Source organism: Salvelinus namaycush, chromosome 31, assembly GCF_016432855.1.
Source record: "Salvelinus namaycush isolate Seneca chromosome 31, SaNama_1.0, whole genome shotgun sequence".
In the NCBI taxonomy this organism is placed as follows: Eukaryota; Metazoa; Chordata; class Actinopteri; order Salmoniformes; family Salmonidae; genus Salvelinus; species Salvelinus namaycush.
In genome coordinates this window covers 43,044,186-43,064,076 of record NC_052337.1, presented here as the reverse complement: position 1 = coordinate 43,064,076, position 19,891 = coordinate 43,044,186, and the positions used below count along the sequence as shown (strand labels likewise).

General features: G+C 44.9%; 1 protein-coding gene across 1 annotated transcript in view; it reads left to right on the top strand.

Moving 5' to 3' along the window:
* The first annotated feature begins 1,676 nt into the window (after window positions 1-1,676).
* The window catches only part of LOC120026066 (spermatid perinuclear RNA-binding protein-like), a 52,616-nt gene continuing 34,401 nt past the window's right edge, over window positions 1,677-19,891 (top strand). Inside the window, exons 1-3 of the mRNA XM_038970855.1 lie at window positions 1,677-1,846; window positions 15,687-16,012; window positions 16,284-16,449. Coding sequence (XP_038826783.1) covers window positions 1,844-1,846; window positions 15,687-16,012; window positions 16,284-16,449 — 495 coding nt within the window. The 5' untranslated portion in view covers window positions 1,677-1,843. The remainder of the gene's footprint in view (window positions 1,847-15,686; window positions 16,013-16,283; window positions 16,450-19,891) is intronic.

Genomic DNA, 19,891 nt, shown 5'->3' with positions numbered 1-19,891 from the left:
AAATAAATAGATTATTAGTAGGTTAAAATGTACTAGTCACAAACAAACGACTTGACATGCTGCCATCTTGGATTTTGGATCCCGGATTTTGGCGATTCAGCTCATCCATACAGCTCCTCCATACAGTTCCTCCATACAGCTCCTCCATACAGGTCCAGTGGTGTGGTGTTGCTTTAGTGGCGTTGTGTGTGATTGGTGGATTGTTTGTTGGCTGGTTGGTTGGTTGCGTTGCATGTGGCTAGTTAAACCCATATAGTGTCCCTGTGGCCTAGTTGTGGTATGTAAAGGTTTTGTCTGTAGCACAGCAGCACCCAGTCAAAAACACTGCAGTGCAGAGCAGCTGGAGAGTGTGTCAGGAGTCAAGAGTGTCCTGGTTGATGGGTATTGATGATGGGTATTGACCCTAACGGCATTCCATACAGGACCGGGTGGGGAGGTTGGGTAGGGTTTCACCTGTGCTATACTGCTGTTGTTTACGACAAGAGGTTCAATCCCCAACGTATCTGCCCTCTGCCCTCTTGACGCATGGAGCTGGAGTGCGTGTGACCTGTGTATGTGTCCTATCCTGCTGGGCGTCTCTCCCTGGGCCTCCAGCCCTCCCCCTTGCCCGCGTGCCACGTGGCACAGCCTGGCATAGCTGCCTCGTTGACCTAATCCATGGGAATGGAGATTGTTTTCCAGGGAAACCACATTAGGAACATGGCTGGATTAATGCAGATGACCAGCGGGATTAACGGGTCAAACTTTACCCCGGCTGACCCGACTGGTTAATCTGTGATACATAGACGATAGTTGATGATTATGACGAATAGGAATTATTCTGCTAGGCCGAATGGTTCCTAATAAAAGGAGCAGACGAGGCCAGAGAAAGGAGAGTACGGGGAGAGACGACAGACAGATAGCACAGGCTTGAGTGGGCAGTGGAATCGTTTAGGCTAGATAAATCACCCAAACTGGAGCAGAGCGTTTTTGAATATGTGTGTGTGGTGTGTCGGCGTATCTGTCTGTCATTGTGTGTTTGTGTATGTATCTGTCAGTGTGTGTGTGTGTATGTGTGCATATCAGCCTATAAAAACAAGCGCAGCATCATGAAATATGAATAAGACCCGGGCGTCTCGTCTTTAGCTCAGCCGTGCTCTCTCATCTCCTCGTACTCTACCAGCAGACAAAGACTAGGCCCTAACCCCTGCTGAGAAGTGTGTGTGTGTGTGTGTGTGTGTGTGTGTGTGTGTGTGTGTGTGTGTGTGTGTGTGTGTGTGTGTGTGTGTGTGTGTGTGTGTGTGTGTGTGTGTGTGTGTGTGTGTGTGTGTGTGTGTGTCTGTTATGAATGAAAAAGGAAGGGAGTGTGTGTACAGTATCAGCTGAGTGCAGACGGGGAGGTGTAGATGAGACACAGGGGGTGTGAAGCTTTAACAAAAAGAGGAAGGGGGCAAAGAGGGAGTCTACTACTGCAACTGCAATGTTTCTTCTGCATGAAAAAATGGGCTTAGGTGGTGGGTGTGGGGGGGGGGCGGCGCGGCATTGGGCGCGAATCGTGAATCTCAATGATCAGTCTTTCCCTTTGTCTCTCTCGTTTCTCCCTCCATCCCTCTCTCTGCCTCTCCCCATCTCTCTCTCTCTCTCCCTCCCCCTCCCTCACTCTCTCCCTCTCTCCTTCCCTCCATCTCCAGGTGAGACAGAGGGAAGCAGATCAGGTCTGTAGGCAGGGGGCTCTGAGGGGAGCGTATGAGGAGTCAGAGAGCAGAGGAGACCCCTGACCTGTCCTGACAACGCAGAGCTTCCCCGGCAACACACCCGGGCCACACAAGGAGACGGACAAGGAGCACCCACTCCTTTCGCAGGCATGGTAAGTAGTGTGTGTGTGTTTCTGCTTGTGCAACAGCTTCCTGTCAGAATGTATAGGATGAGTGCGTAGTGTCAATATGAAGAGTTTAAGAGTTCCAAAACGCGATATATGGATTTTTCAGAAATGTTGGTAAATTTGAATGAATTAAGAACACATCTTGTGAAAGAGAGAGCTTTTATTTGTTCTTACCATGATATGGGCTTGTGAAAAGACAGTACCAGTCAAACTTTGGACACACCTACCCATTCCAGTTTTTTTTAAATATTTTTGGAAACTATTTTCTACATTGTAGAATATTAGTGAAGACATCAAAATGATGAAATAACACATATGGAATCATGTAGTAACCAAAAAGTGTTATTTATATTTGAGATTCTTCAAAGTAGCCGTCCCCTTTGCCTTGATGACAGCTTTTCACACTCTTGGCATTCTCTCAACCAGCTTTATGAAGTAGTCACCTGGAATGCATTTCAATTAACAGGTGTGCCTTGTTAAAAGTTAATTTGTGGAATTTCTTTCCTTCTTAATGCGTTTGAGCCAATCAGTTGTGTTGTGACAAGGTAGAGGTGGTATACAGAAGATAGCCCTATTTCATAAAAGACCAAGTCCATATTATGGCAAGAACAGCTCAAATAAGCAAAGAGAAATGACAGTCCATCATTACATTAAGACATGAAGGTCAGTCAATCTGGAAAATTTCAAGAACCTTATAAAGTTTCTTCAAGTGCGGTCGCACAAACCATCAAGCACTATGATGAAACAGTCTCTCATGAGGACCGCTGCAGGAAAGGAAGACCCAGAGTTACCTCTGCTGCAGAGGATACGTTCGTTAGAGTTACCAGCCTCAGAATGAGTTCAAGTAACAAACACGTCTCAACATCAACTGTTCAGAGAAGACTGCGTGAATCAGACCTTCATGGTCGAATAGCTGCAAAGAAGCCACTACTAAAGGACACCAATAAGAAGAAGAGACTTGCTTGGGCCAAGAAACACGAGCAATGAGGGAGGGAGGGAGAGAGGGAGAGAGAGAGAGCTAGTCCCCCGACACATAAACTATTGCAGCATAAATACTGGAGCCTGAGACAGGAGGGGTCATATGATTCCATATGTGTTATTTCATAGTTTTGATGTCTTCACTATTATTCTACAATGTAGAAAATAGTTTAAAAAAAACAACCCTAGAATGAGTAGGTGTGTCCAAACTTTTGACTGCTACTGTATATATATCGCAAGATAATATTATTTTAGAGAGACAAATAATCATGTTTTGTGGCAAAAAGTTATATAGCCTACAGAACTATAGAAAAAGTATTCAGATTGGGTTTTAAACAGTTACATGTAATATAGTATCGATACATAATAAATAAATATTCAAATAATCACTTTGTTTCAACTAAATGTCCCAACTCTCCAAACAGATGGCTTTGGATAAAGCACATATTGCGTTTAGTAAAAAAACACATTTTAAGTCAATCTTTAACTTCTTGCGACTACAGGGGGTGCTGTTCCGAATTAGCATTTTGTCGTCTCCAAATTAAACTGCCTAGTACTCAATTCTTGCTCGTACAATATGCATATTATTAATTCTATTGGATAGAAAACACTTTCTAGTTTCATACAACGTTGAAATTATGTCTGTGGGTGACCCAGAACTCTTTCTACAGCGAAATCCATGACAGACAGTGAAAGGTCTGAGAGCGAAGCTCTGGTTTCAGATCAGTTTTTAAGGTCTCTGTCTATCCTATGGAACGACACGAACTGCACCCGCCTTCCCCTGGATGTCAGTAACCAATGAGAAGTGGAATGGGCCTTCTAGGTAGCTCTCAGAGGTTATAAAAGACCAAGGAGTGAGAGTAGCCCCCCTTTCGACGCTCGCCCTTACGCAGGAAGGGACCTCCGGATGCCATTTTCACAGGCTCGGTTATCAACTTGAAATGTATCCGTCTGTAATTTAATTCGATATAGGACTTAGAAACATCATAAGGTAGTTAATTTAAACCGTTTTATAGCAATTTATATCCGTTTAGTGCGATTTTGATGCATTTCTATGTGAAGCACCGGGCACATTTCGGGGTCCCGGTCGAACGTTAGCGGGCATTTAGACGGACAAAGGACATCTTTCGACCAAAAGAAGATTAAACCCAAGAAAGAATACATTGCCCAAGAATCTGATGGAAAATCACCTCATAGTAAGTAATATTTAATATGATAAATCGTTGTTCTGTCGAAATATTTTAAACGCATATTTCGCCATTTTGTTTTCTATCCCTTCGCTTGGCGAACCCTGTATTGCACAGTAAGGATAATTTTAGAAATGTAAATCAGCGATTGCATTAAGAACTAATTTGTCTTTCGATTCCTGTCAACCCTGTATTTTTTAGTCAAGTATATGATTAGCTATTGATTAAACTAGATCACTCTGAAAGATGGCGACCGACTTTTCCATGCTGGTTTTGCTACCATCTTCATTGTATAACCACGGTTTTTTATGGCTAAATATGCACATTTTCGAACAAACAATATATGTATGTTGTAATATGATGTTACAGGAGTGTCAACGGAAGAATTCTGAGAAGGTTAGTGAAAAAATTAATATCTTTTGGCGATGATTACGTTATCGCTATTTGGCTTGAATTGATGCTCTGGTATTGTTTGCATATGTGGTATGCTAACTTATCGATTTATTGTGTTTTCGCTGTAAAACGCTTAGAAAATCTGAAATATTGTCTGAAATCACAAGATCTGTGTCTTTCCATTGCTATGCTTTGTCTATTTTTATGAAATGTTTTATGATGAGTAAATTGGTCATACACGTTGCTCTCTCTAGTAATTCTAGTCCAGTTGTGACTGTGGGTGCAATTGTAAACTGTGATTTCTACCTGAAATATGCACATTTGTCTAACAAAACCTATCCTATACCATAAATATGTTATCAGACTGTCATCTGAGGAGGTTTTTTCTTGGTTAGTGGCTATCAATATCTTAGTTTAGCCGAATTGGTGATAGCTACTGGTGGAGAGAGAAAATGGTGGACAAAGGAAAAATGGTGTATTTTGCTAACGTGGTTAGCTAATAGATTTACATATTGTGTCTTCCCTGTATAACATTTTAAAAAACAGAAATGATGGGGTTATTCACAAGATCTGTATCTTTCATCTGGTGTCTTGGACTTGTGATTTAATGATATTTAGATGCTACTATTTAATTGTGACGCTATGCTAGCTATGCTAATCAGTGTGGGGGGGGTGGGGGGTGATCCCGGATCCGGGATTGATACTCGTGAAAGGTTAAAAAATATGAGAGCAGCCATAATTCAAACAAATAGAAATGGACCCACGAGCATTCCTTTCAGATAGGGACCCACAAGCATTTATTTCAGACTGACCCACGAGCATTCATTTTAGACAGGGACCCACGAGCATTCATTTCAGACAGGGACCCACGAGCATTCATTTCAGACAGGGACCCACGAGCATTCATTCCAGACAGGGACCCACGAGCATTCATTTCAGACAGGGACCCACGAGCCTTCATTTCAGACAGGGACCCACGAGCATTCATTTCAGACAGGGACCCACGAGCATTCATTTCAGACAGGGACCCACGAGCATTCATTTCAGACAGGGACCCACGAGCATTCATTTCAGACAGGGACCCACAAGCATTAATTTCAGACATGGACCCATGAGCATTCATTTCTGACAGGGACCCACGAGCATTCATTTCAGACAGGGACCCATGAGAATTCATCACATGCAAATGTGAAAAAATTGTTTTGAAATCAAACTCTTCACACGTCCATCTCTTCTGTTACACCATGAAAGCTGGTGACTATTTTCTACAGTAGGCGTACATACAGCTCAATGCAGTGCTTGCTCAGTAGATCACAAACGGGGAAGTCTGTTGAATATCTTCAACATAGATTCTTTTTTATTTTGTATTTATTTAACATATTTTACCAGGCAGGTCAATTAAGAACAAATTCTTATTTACAATGACGGCCTGGCAAAAGGCCACCACAGACGCCTACTGAGACAAATGATTTCTTACTTTTATTTCTCATTGTTATTTATTTCATTTTTGTTAGGTCTTTTAAAAAAGAAATGAAGCTGCATTGTTGGTTAGGGGCTTGTAGGTAAGCATTTAACTGTAATGTCCACACCTGTTGTATTCGGGCGCATGCGGCAAATGCAATTGGATTTGATTGTGGTAATGTCACAGTGGGGAGACGCAGTGTGGTTGGCTGCAGGTGAGATGAAGGTGGGAGGTGTGTAATATTACTCTGAGCAGTGAAGGACCAGTTGGACCAGTTGGGCCAAGAGAGGTCAATCTGATAAGAGTAGAGCCGCGGTGAAACCATTGCAGTGCCGATCGCTGTGTGTCAGTGAGAAGAAGTCTGCCTGACGACGTAGCACTATTGAACCTCAGCAAGGAGAGGGGGAGGAGGGGAAGGAAAAGAGCCTAGAGGAGATGAACAGGGAGAAAGAGAGGGGATAAGGTAGGGAGTCAGAGGAAGGAGAGAGAGAGAGAGAGAGAGAGGGGAATTAGAAAGGAGAGGAGGAGAACAAGGGACAGAGAGAGGTGGAGGAAGAGAGAGAGAGAGCGAGATCAGGGATTGATTAATGGTCCCTACCCCTGACTCTGGAGTTGAGCCTCAGGGGGTGTGCAGGCAGCACCGTGAATTATTAAAAACTGGAGGGGTGGACGTGGTGGTGGGGGGCGGGGGGGTGTTCATAAATAACCCTTGATGATGAGGGCCGTGCTAATGCTAGCTGGGCTGGTAAGGAGAGTGGGGATGACCTTGGAGCTCAAACACTCTGCACTGCAAAGCCACAGCACAGTGTTCTGCTTCCTTATTGTCTTTTCATTGGATTTTCCCTCCGTGTGTACACACCCAGATATATATGAGCACAGACACACTCACGCGCTCACACACACACACACACACACACAATCCCTCTAGGATCTCCATCGCTATCGACTCTCCAGGGACGGCGGGGCGACCTTGTTAATCCTCAGTTCCTTGTCAGCTTTGCTCTGCCCAGGTAGTCAGTTAAATGGCACGAGGAGACAATGAAAAGTCAGCGGATCTCTTTTAACTGAAGCCATAACCCTTTACTGCAGCCCATAAACACTAACACTGAACACGGTCACATTATGAGAAGCAAAGAGCAGAAATGAATCTCATCAGCTAGGCTACCTGGGCCCGTATTCCAGAAGGTTCTAAAAGTGCTGATCAAAAAATCAGGTCCAGCCTCCAATTCTTTATGGTTTAAAAGGCCAAACCGATCCTAGATCAGCACTCCTACTCGGAGACGCTGTGTGCGTGTGCACGTGTGTGTGTGCAAGTCTGTGTGTGCGCATGTGTTTGCGCCTGTGCACGTGCGTGTGGTAATTTGAAAGGCTGTAAAAAAAAAAAAACACACAATAAAATGGGGCCATCTTTTGTGCAAGAGCTGCCAAGCCCAGTGCTGGTAAATCACAGGATGAATTTTTAATGCAATCTGCCTGGGGCTGATCATACCCCTCTCCTCTCTCTGTCTTGTCACTCTTCTGTTCCAAGCTATACATTCACCACGTACAGCATCTCTCGCTGTGCACTCAGCAATCGTTAAGGCCACGCTGACACACACTCTACACAGGCTTGACACACGCAAGTGTGCGACACACACTCCACATTGTGTGGCACGCACACACACATTGTGTGCGCATACACACATGATACACACCTCGTGCTACACACATCACTGAACAGCATGTGTGTCAGCGGAGGCTGTCCGAACGGGAGGACGGGCTCATAATAATGGCTGGCGCCGAGCGGATGGAATCATCAAACACATGGGAACCACGTGTTTGATACCGTTCCACTGATTCCGTCTCCAGCTATTACCACGAGCCCGTCCTCCCCAATTAAGGTGCCACCAACCTCCTGTGGTGTGCATATTGTTCCCAACAGACCAACAACACTCTCTCGCACTGCTCTCACTACGCACTAGTTGTTGTGTACTGTACACGCACACAATCTCCTGGCCTGCACACTTGTTTCACCGCAATCTCCTGGCCTGCACACTTGTTTCACTGCAATCTCCTGGCCTGCACACTTGTTTCACTGCAATCTCCTGGCCTGCACACTTGTTTCACTGCAATCTCCTGGCCTGCACACTTGTTTCGCTGCAATCTCCTGGCCTGCACACTTGTTTCACCGCAATCTCCTGGCCTGCACACTTGTTTCACCGCAATCTCCTGGCCTGCACACTTGTTTCACCGCAATCTCCTGGCCTGCACACTTGTTTCACTGCAATCTCCTGGCCTGCACACTTGTTTCACTGCAATCTCCTGGCCTGCACACTTGTTTCACTGCAATCTCCTGGCCTGCACACTTGTTTCACTGCAATCTCCTGGCCTGCACACTTGTTTCACCGCAATCTCCTGGCCTGCACACTTGTTTCACCGCAATCTCCTGGCCTGCACACTTGTTTCGCCGCAATCTCCTGGCCTGCACACTTGTTTCGCCAGTTTCTGGTGGAATAGCGAGGGGAAACAGGGCTACCAGACCAGTAAGTGGGTATATAGCAACAACTTGGAGTGTGCATTGCATACTGTACACTGGACTGAAGATGTTATTATTGGAGGGCAGTGCACATTCACTATACAGCAGAGCGCCACATTTAGCAAGCCGTCTAATGTGTTTGTGTATTGTGGCTAACTGGCTGTAATTGGTGTGGTGTAATTGCAGAAGCAAGGGGAGAGCAAAGGTCAACACTGGGTAGTTAATTGTAAGCATTTAATTGTAATTTTCAAGGATCTACATTTTATATTTGTTGTAATGGAATAAAACACCCCACAAAATGTAAGCTACAAAAGTATGCATTACCACTTTACCACTTTAAGAATAATGCATTTTTTTCTGACACAGCGGCTGGATTAACAAGAAGTTAATCTTTAAGCCGATGTATAACACTTGTATGTTTTATGAATTTTTATTATGAGTGTTTCTGTTTTTGAATTTGGCACTGCAATTTCACCGGATGTTGGCCAGGTGGGACGCTAGCTACCCTAGAGAGGTTAAGAATAATGCATTTTTTAAATAGGCCTTCCCAATTTCCCAATGGCATTATGCATTGGCATTTACATTATTTTTACATTCTAAAATATGTCAGAATAATGTGGGCAATAGACTACATCCACCGGCAGATGCTCCCGACACAAACACACTAGTGAAGTCTGTCCATGTGGTAACTAGTCAGTCTTGCCATTTGAGATATTCAAGAGTTATTTAGGGGTTATTGTATCACGCGTGACGAAAAAGCAAAAAGCAAACATGTTTCCCTTTGTTATGGAACGCTTGTCTGATTTTTAAGGCAGGCTATTCCATGGCATGATGACTGAATTGCGCATCGCAAATCTTCAACCGAGACTTTTAACTTTTGAAATACCTGGTTTGCATTCTTTCCTTGTCATTTACCTGTGGATATCATAACTTGGAACATCTTTCCTGCGGCTTTCTTACTCCTACCGCTGTCGATCTTCAACAACCAGCTGTTTGAGAGCTGCGCGATCTCTCTGCCCGACAGATTGTCTCAAACTAGACTATATGTGTGCGGCTTGCGTTGTGTGTGGTAAGTAATGGACATAATGAATTAACAACTTCCGGAATTCATTCGTTTAAAAAAAAAATATATATAGCCTAGATAAAATATAACATTATTGCAATATTTTTTTAACTGGCCCAAGCGGGCCACTGACGGGATGATCGACTGGCCCAGAGGGTTTCCAAAACCTCCCCGGGCTAGCGGGCAGCCGTGAATGTCGACCCCTCATGTACACACTGTCATCTCTCACAGATATATTTTGTTACGTTACAGCCTTATTCTGAAATGGATAAAATACTTTCCCCCCCCTTATCAATCTACATACAATACCCCATAATGACAAAGCAAAGACAGGTTTTCAGAAATGTATAACAAATTAAATACTGAAATATCACATTTACATAAGTATTCAGACCCTTTACTCAGTACTTTGTTGAAGCACCTTTGGCAGCGATTACAGCCTCAAGTCTTCTTGGGTATGACGCTACAAGCTTGGCACACCTGTATTTGGGGAGTTTCTCCCAATTTTCTCTGCAGATCCTCTCAAGCTCTGTCAGGTTGGATGGGGAGCGTCGCTGCACAGCTATTTTCAGGTCTCTCCAGAGATGTTCTATCGGGTTCAAGTCCGGGCTCTGGCTGGGCCACTCAAGGACATTCAGAGACTTGTCCTGAAGCCATTACTGCGTTGTCTTGGCTGTGTGCTTATGGTCGTTGTCCTGCTGGAAGGTGAACCTTCGCCCCAGTCTGAGGTCCTGAGCACTCTGCCGCTGAAAAACATCCCCACAGGATGATGGTGCCACCACCATGCTTCACCGTAGGGATGGTGCCAGGTTTCCTCCAGACAGACCAGGCATTCAGGCCAAAGAGTTCAATCTTGGTTTCGTCAGAGAAGAGAGTCTTGTTTCTTATGGTCTGAGAGTCCTTTAGGTGCCTTTTGGCAAACTCCAAGCGAGCTGTCATGTGCCTTTTACTGAGGAGTGGCTTCCGTCTGGCCACTCTACCATAAAGGCCTGATTGGTGGAGTGCTGCAGAGGTGGTTGTCCTTCAGGTAGGTTCTCCCATCTCCACAGAGGAACTCAAGAGCTCTGTCAGAGTGACCATCGGGTTCTTTATCAACTCCCTGACCAAGGCCCTTCTCTCGAGATTGCTCAGTTTGGCCGGGCGGCCAGCTCTAGGAAGAGTCTTGGTGGTTCCAAACTTCTTCCATTTAAGAATGATGGAGGCCATTGTGTTCTTGGGGACCTTCAATACTTTTTGTCATTATGGGGTATTGTGTGTAGATTGATAAGGAGAAAAAAAACACGATTTAATCAATTTTAGAATAAGGCTGTGACAATGTGAAAAAAAGTCAAGGGGTCTGAATACATTCTTCATGCTTTGTATAGGCTACACACATGTCACTCACCTTCAGTTCATATCCTTAACCACACACACGACCTATAGCTGTGAAAGTGGTCGTTTGTGGTTTGCCTGTAGATATAGTTGAACGAGTGTGTCTGGACTGTTGATGAGACTACATCAACACAGTAGGCAAGTGAGGGACAGTTCCCTGTTTTACCTGAAGCTCGTGCCTGTCACCTCCCCTCCACTCACACCTGTGGTTGTGAAAGTAGTAGTAGGCTATAGGTTATTTATATTTGTGGGCTGCGGGATAGTTAGTCAGACTGAGGCCAGTCCCCTCCCCTGTCTGTAGTAGATGGTTGACAGTAGTCTCCTGTGTGGTATAGATACCAGACTAGCTGACGTGTGTGTGTGTGTGTGTGTGTGTGTGTGTGTGTGTGTGTGTGTGTGTGTGTGTGTGTGTGTGTGTGTGTGTGTGTGTGTGTGTGTGTGTGTGTGTGTGTGTGTGTGTGTGTGTGTGTGTGTGTGTGTGTGTGTAGATAGTGTAGCCAAACCGCATTGTGTATGTGGCCAGGTGATGACGACTCCCAGGGGACTACTATTTCAACTAAAAAGGCATTAAACATTTCTAATGTAGAGGATCTGTGGTTGACAATATTACTGTATGTGCTGTGGTGGGAAACGTTTAAGGCCTTCCTAGGCTCTTCTAGCTAAGTAGCTCCTCCTTATACATTATTTATACCACGTCTATGAAGTGCAAGAATAGAGCCTGTTTAAGTTTAAATTGTACTTTTTAAATTCATTTTGAAGTTTTAGTGTGTTAAAATTGAGCAAAATTCCTGTATTCTCAGCTAATGCTCTTCAATCCTCTGTGATAGTAAACTAATTTCTAATTCATTACTCCCCATCCTGCCTGCTTTTGATTGGATAGATGTCTCGCTAACATATTGCATGAGGGACCTCTGGGACTCATGGCGGGCGGGAGGGCGGGGCGGTTGACGACGACAGCTGTCTTGGAGACGGAGTGTGTGCGAGACGGAGTGTGTGTGTGACAACGAGGTGGGATAAACCGGGCATGTGCTACGAGACGGTGTGTGCGTGTGTGTCACAGCGAGGTAGCTGAAACTCATTAGTCTCATGCAGGGTCATTGTGCTGCAGCGACGTCTCACCAAGTAATCAGTGTGTGTGTGTGTGTGTGTTTGTGTGTAAGTAGAGTTATCAGCTTGGTCCCCATGCCTGTGTCTAATATAAAAGCCCACAAGCCCATCCTGAGGCTAGCCTAGCTAGCATGTAAAGGTGGTATCAGATTATAAAGGCAACAGATTTACCTGCAGTGTGGGGAGGGGCACCACCTACAGTACACCTTTGTGACTCTTAAACCCGGGTTCCTGCAGCTTTTACTGGTGTTTTATAGTGTTTTATAACTGTTATGGCTCACATTAGAAACGCCTCATAAACTCTACTACTGGGAGCCTGTTAAACACAGCACTGCACAGAGCAGGAAGACACACACACACACACACACACACACAGACACACTGTGATATAATATTAGAATGTATGAATGGAGACTAATGGTAGAGCAGGATAATTGACCTCCGCTATGCATGCTGTATCACGCCCCTGGAATTACACACACACACACACACACACACACACACACACACACACACACACACACACACACACACACACACACACACACACACACACACACACACACACACACAGTACAGCCTCTCCTCTTCATTTGGAAAAGAAAAACACTAACGCAGCATGTGGCACCCAAATAGGGGAGGAATGAAAAGGTTGCAGTGTTACTCCTGATTAGAACCAAAATTCCGTTGACCTTTGTGGAAGCGGTCCTGTTTCTCTCCTACCTTCGTCGTCTGGAAAATGTCACCGTGTAATTAGGATGGAGTTTGCTACTTCTGTTCTGCTGTGGCAGCGACTTCTAGAGGATTGATAGGAGGCGGGATGTCATCCTCTCTGCTACTCTAAAGGTCAGGACACGAGCAGTGTTTGGGTGAGGAGGCTTAGTAAAACACGTGTACTTGATGGTGATACAAAAAAAAAGTCATCGATTAATACTGAATTTAAATAGGTCGCTAATGTTATGGAGCAGATAAGGGAGCAAACATGTCTTGCTAAACTTGTCAAACTCGTTAGGCTACACCGAATGGCACGAACGGAGTGGATTTTGATATACGAAGGGATTTGATGTGGAGCAGAGGAGCCATGTTTTTATTTAAAATACATTTATTTTCCGACTAGCGCTGCCTTTGCTACTTTATTTAGGGAAAATGTACGTACGGACAGCGATTGTGATATGTGGTTGTCTCACCCCGGCTATCTTAAGATGAATGCACTAATTGTAAGTCGCTCTGGAGCGTCTGCTAAATGACTAAAATGGTAACATGCTACTGTATATAGCCTCGCTACTGTTATTTTTCACTGTCTTTTTACTGTTGTTTTTATTTCTTTACTTACCTATTGTTCACCTAATACCTTTTTTTTTTTTTTTACTGTTGGTTAGAGCCTGTAAGTCAGCATTTCACTGTAAGGTCTACCTGTTGTATTCAGCGCACGTGACAAATAAACTTTGATTTGACTTGATTTGTAACCTCCCGAGTGGAGCAGTGATCTAAGACACTGCATCGCAGTGCTAGCTGTGCCATTAGAGATTCTGGGTTCGAGTCCAGACTTTGTCGCAGCCGGCCGCGACCGGGAGACTCATGGGGTGGCGCATAATTGGCCCAGCGTCGTCCGGGTTAGGAGAGGGTTTGCCCGGCAGGATGTCCTTATCCCATCGCGCACTAGCGACTCCTGTGACTGGCCGGGCGCGGTGCACACTGACACGGTTGCCAGGTGTACGGTGTTTCCTCCGACACATTGGTGCGGCTGGCTTCCGGGTTAGGTGGGCATTGTGTGAAGAAGCAGTGCGGCTGGGTTGTGTTTCGGAGGACGCACGGCTCTCGACCTTCGCCTCTCCCGAGTCCGTACGGGAGTTTCAGTGATGAGACAAGACTGTAACTACCAATTGGATACCACGAAATTGGGGAGAAAATGGGGGGGGGATATATGATGATAATAATAAAATGTAAAATGTAGAGATATGAATTTGAAATAGATAAGAGAATTGGGTCAGTTCCCCCAGTACTGCTGTTCCCTCCTCCCCCTTAGCAGTGCGGGTGAGTCAGGGGGAGGCTGAGAGCTGGTTGCTTGATTGAATTAGATGAGGTGGGGGAGTCAGGGAGGTTAGGATGGAATTGAATTCGACTTGATTGAGGATGGTTAGGAAGGGGGGGGGGGGGGCAGACAGTGTGAGGTGGTGGGGTCGCTGCCATCAGATGGAGGCTGTCATTGGCTTTAAATTGATGTCCCACCCATAAGGATGATACATTTGCTGGCAGTGCCTTCAGAAAGTATTCACACCCGTTGACTTATTCCACATTTTGTTGTGTTACAGCTTGAATTCAAAATGGATTAAATTGTTGGTTTTTTTCTCACCCATCTACACACACTCTGTTTTTACACATTAGAGTAAAAAAAAATGTTTAGATACAGAAATATCTAATTTACGTAAGTATTCACAACCCTCCTCAATACTTTGTAGAAGCACATTTGGCAGCGATTGCAGCTGTCAGTCTTTCTGGGTAATTCTCTAAGCGCTTTCCACACCTGGATTGTGCAACATTTGACCATTATACTTTTCAAAAACGTAATGATGGTGTTGGAGTCGTGCCTGGACACGCAGTCATGGGTGAACAGGGGAGTACAGGAGGGGACTAAGCACGCACCCCTGAGGGGCCCCCGTGTTGAGGATCAGCGTGGCAGATGTGTTGTTGCCTATCCTCACCACCTGGGGTCGTCCAGGATCCAATTGCAGAGGGAGGTGTTTAGTTCCAAAGCAGCAACTACTCTTCCTGGGGTCCAAACAAATCTAGGCGATCATGTTTGCAGTAAGGTAGTAAAGTAAAACTGCCAAAAATATTACAAAGAAATGAACTTTATGTCCTGAATACAAGGTGTTATGTTTGGGGCAAATCCATCACGTCACTGAGTACCAGTCTTCATATTGTTTTACTGTGAGTAGGCCAGTGATGCAAAATCTCAATTTACACACACACACACACACACACACACACACACACACACACACACACACACACACACACACACACACACACACACACACACACACACACACACACACACACACACACACAGACTGAAAGATCAAAGTGTTGACAGGCGTTTTAATGCTGGCTGCGTCTCCCCGGCACTACTTCAGGAGGTAGTTCAGTTTGACAGGGGTGTGGTGAGAGGTGTGTGTGTGAGTGTACATGGGTGCGTGATTTGGAATTCAAGTTGCCAGTGGTGGCCTCTCCATAGTGAACTACAATACGGCCGGTTGCAGAGAGCTGCAGGGCATGGTGAGAACACACACACACACGGCACAGGGCAGGGTGTGAACACACACACACGGCACAGGGCAGGGTGTGAACAGAGCAGAGCAGACAGGGCTGTTAGAGGATATGTTACCTGGGCAGACGTTTGTTTGGCCATCCGTTGAAGCTGAGGTGAGTTTGATTGATTAAAGTTTAATCTGCTGTTGAATGTTTTTCTCCAGAGGTGCCCTTGGAACTACTAACACGACTGGCTGTGTTTGCAAGAAATAGAAAATGGAGAAATAGTTTGGAAACAGAGAGGGTTGTGTTTGTATGGTTTGTGTGTGTGTGTGTGTGTGTGTGTTTGGGATGAGTGTGTGCCCAATAGATTTGTGTATTGTGTTCGTTTGTTGTGTGTGAACTGTTCATTGTGTTTCTAACTCACTCTCCTTCTTCTCTCTCTCCCTCTATCTATCTTTCTCTCTTTTTCTTTACCTCTTCTCTCCCTCCTACAGAGGTCCTTCCGTTCGTTCGGTAATGATGACCGTCACGTCATGGCCAAACACTCCACCATCTACCCATCGTCGTCTGAACTGGAGGCGGTCCAGACCCTGGTGTCCACCGTGGAGGGTGCCCTCAAACACGTCTCTGATTGGATAGACCAGAGCAATGTCCAATCGGTGCAGAGTAACAGCCAGGCAGACGCAGCAGCCGGCCAGACCGACGGCCAGCCGAACCCCACAGACAGCACGACGACAGAGGACGGTAGTGCTGACCATGACGACGACCCCGACGTTAGTCCCAGCGCCAGCCCAGATGACTGCACAGACAGCAGCAGCAGGTGGGGTTCTGACTGATGCATGCTGCGATATAGGCCTATGGTGTTCCGTTGCGTGTCTGCCAGGTCGACAGTCATTTCTATTGGTTATTTTCTATTTCCAGATATTGGGACATTTTGACTCTTGATGTTATGGAATTCTATTGACGACTTGATATTGATCTGTTTTCTCTAATAACTTATGTGGTAGTACAGTTTCTGTAGTTTAGTTAGTTAGTCGGTTAGTTCACCTATCCAATGTTTTAAGTGTAACCCAGCTGCCTGTTATCCCCAGGGAGCCTGGTGGAGGTGTGCTGTGTGGGGTGATGAGGATCGGCCTGGTGGCTAAAGGGCTGCTCATCAAAGAGGACATGAACCTGGAGCTGGTGCTGATGTGTCGAGAGAAACCCACAGATGCACTGCTGTGCACTGTCTGTGATAACCTGCCCCTGCAGATACAAGTAAGAGATAAGAGATATGAGAGAGACGGATGCACGCAGTGCACACAAACACACACACCAGGGTTTCCGTTAGCAGGTAATTGACGGCTTTTGGTCCCCCCCCCCAAAAAAAATGTTAAGCAAAAAATATGATAAATACAATTGTTGCCGGCCAAATTGACGGCAGAAAAAAATATCCCTTTTTGGTTACTACATGATTCCATATTTGTTATTTCTGAATATTTGATGTCTTCACTATTATTCTACTATGTATATTTTCAAAGAAGTGTGGGATCACCATTATTTGGACCGTATAGATTAATGAGCCAAATCTGTTTCACCATTTACCATACTGGAATACAGGTTTCAATTCGATTTATTATAACATATGTTTGTAAAATTACCATTCAAAAGTATGATTGAGTGTCCATATAGCTGTACCTTGGTATTTGCATTGCTTCTAAGTAAACCTCAAATTGTTCACTGACAGCCCAGCAATCTTCGAGTAGACAAAATAATAATTTTTTATTCGTTAATGGAAATATCAGTCTATGGATTCATTTGCTAAATGTAGTGGAATTTAATTGTGTATTTTTTCGTTAGTCGTCATGCATCTTCTGTATCACTTGCTCACAGCGTACAGAGCCTATTTTGAGGGGGATATCACTTGTCAGACGGCACACGAGCTGCTGCTGCAGCTCCTCAAACAGCTTGTTGCTGCCGGACTGAAACGTGGGCTTTTATAAGCTCAGTCATTGCGCAACAATTCTGAACGCAATCGCGTGTTAAAAAAAAACACTCGATTAAAAAAACACGCGATTAAGAGCTACTCTTTTTATTTCTCAGCTGGTAATTGAAGCTCCTCTCCCATTCGCCGTTCAAGTGCGTAATCAACGGTAGGCAGGCTATATCAATGCGTCACCCATCATTTTGCAATGTGAGCTGGAAGCAGTAGGCAGTATCTACTTAAATGATTTGCAACCTGGACTTTTTACTTTGTATTGTGAGGCACGTCGTTCTTACCTTGTTTCAAAGTAGCCTATTAAAAATCCTACCATTAGAAACGTGGAGGCAATTATTTTCTAAAGACTTCCTCATATGCCATTGAAAACAGGATTTCTCTCCTGTTCCTGTTCTACCGTTCTTTCTTTCGTCGTCCAGAAGCCGAGGTTAGCTTCTTTTTAAAAAAACACGCGATTGCGTTCAGAATTGTTGCGCAATGACTGAGCTTATAAAAGCCCACGTTTCAGTCTAGTTATATTAGCTACGCATCCTGTTGCATCTTTAGATTCTCCCCCTTTTTACATTTCTAACTGAGAGTTTCATCTCTGTCATGTATCTAACCGCTCGCATCAGGCGTGCTGTTTAGAATGGTGTTCTCCTGTGAATTGCATTTTGGCAATTGTTTGAAAATGACGTTTTATTACAGGAGTTGCATGTTCTGTTAAGATGAATTACCATCATTCAAATGTGATTTCTCTCATTCTAAGCACAGCGGGTGGATGCCCTAATGATTTATATACACCCAATGCAAATGAGTCCGGTAAATTTCTCAAATGGCCGGTAAATTAAAATCTTCCCACACACACACACACACACACACACACACACACACACACACACACTGCTCTGTGCTATGGAACCCATTCATTTAGCAGTCGGTGCTATATTGGACTCGTGTATTCTCCACCTGTAGATAGGAGACACTCGGTGCCTGTGTGCAGAAGGTCTGGCTAGATCGTGTTTTGTAACGCCGGACAGTCCGGGGGTAAGTCCGGGGGGGGGGGTAAGAAGTCAGTCCTTCTTACCCCCCCTCCGTCAACCTCTCGTCACAGTGCAGTCGTCGCGGAGAGGGCAGCAACAGAAGCCAGGAGACGAGAAGCTACGGTTCTATTTATAAGCTGCTACCATGTGAAATTAATATAGGACTGTCAGCCAGGAGGTTTCCTAATTAGTCAAACACACATATGGCAGCAGAGGTATTCACCCGCGCACGGATACACACGCGCATGTGGACACGGCACGAGCACAAACACACATGCGCGCGGTAGCAACGGAACACACAAACACACGCTTGCGTGAGCATACATGTAGGCAAGGTTAACCTCAGCTACATGAACAGGTATACTCATAGGAACTGCCACTGTATACTTACTAATCCCAAGCATACCTGTTTCCACTCAACATATTATTAATTTTGTTTATTTATTTCACCTTTATTTAAACAGGTCGGCCATTTGAGAACAAGTTCTCATTTACAACTGCGACCTGGCCAAGATAAAGCAAAGCAGTGTGACACAAACAACACAGACTTACACATGGGATAAACAAACGTACAGTCAATAACACAATAGAAAACATCTGTGTACAGTGTGCGCAAATGTAGTAAGATTAGGGAGGTAAGGCAATAAATAGGCCATAGTGGCGAAATAATTCAAATTTAGCAATTAAACACTGGAGTGATAGATGTGCAGAAGATGAATGTGCAAGTAGAGATGCAAAGGAGCAAAAAATAAAATCACAATATGTGGATGAGGTAGTTGGGTGGGCTATTTACAGATGGGCTGTGTACAGGTGCAATAATCGGTAAGCTGCTCCGACAGCTGATGCTTAAAGTTAGTGAGGGAGATATAAGACTCCAGCTTCAGTGATTTTTGGAATTTGTTCCAGTCATTGGCAGCAGAGAACTGGAAGGAAAGGCGGCGAAAGGAGGAGTTGGCTTTGGGGATGACCAGTGAAATATACCTGCTGGAGCACGTGCTACGAGTGGCTGCTGCTATGGTGACCAGTGAGCTGTGATAAGGCGGGGCTTTACCTAGCAAAGACTTATAGATGACCTGGAGCCAGCCAACGAGAGCATACAGGGCGCAGTGGTGGGTAGTATATGGGGCTTTGTTGACAAAACGGATGGCACTGTGATAGACTACATCCAATTTGCTGAGTAGAGTGTTGGAGGCTATTTTGTAAATGACATCGCCGAAGTCAAGGATCGGTAGGATAGTCAGTTTTACGAGGGTATATTTGGCAGCATGAGTGAAGGATGCTTTGTTGTGAAATAGGAAGCTTATTCTGGATTTAATTTTGGATTGGAGATGCTTATTGTAAGTCTGGAAGGAGAGTCTAACCAGACACCTAGGTTTTTGTAGTTGTCCACGTATTCTAAGTCAGAACCGTCCAGAGTAGTGATGCTAGACGGGCGGGCAGGTGTGGGCAGCGATCGGTTGAAGAGCATGCATTTAGTTTTACTTGCATTTAAGAGCAGTTGGAGGCCACGGAGGGAGAGTTGTATGGCATTGAAGCTCATCTGGAGTTTTGTTAACACAGTGTCCAAAGAAGGGCCGAAGTATACAGAATGGTGGCGCCTGCGTAGAGGTGGATCAGAGAATCACCAGCAGCAGGAGCGACATCATTGATGTATACAGAGAAAAGAGTCGGCCCGAGAATTGAACCCTGTGGCACCCCC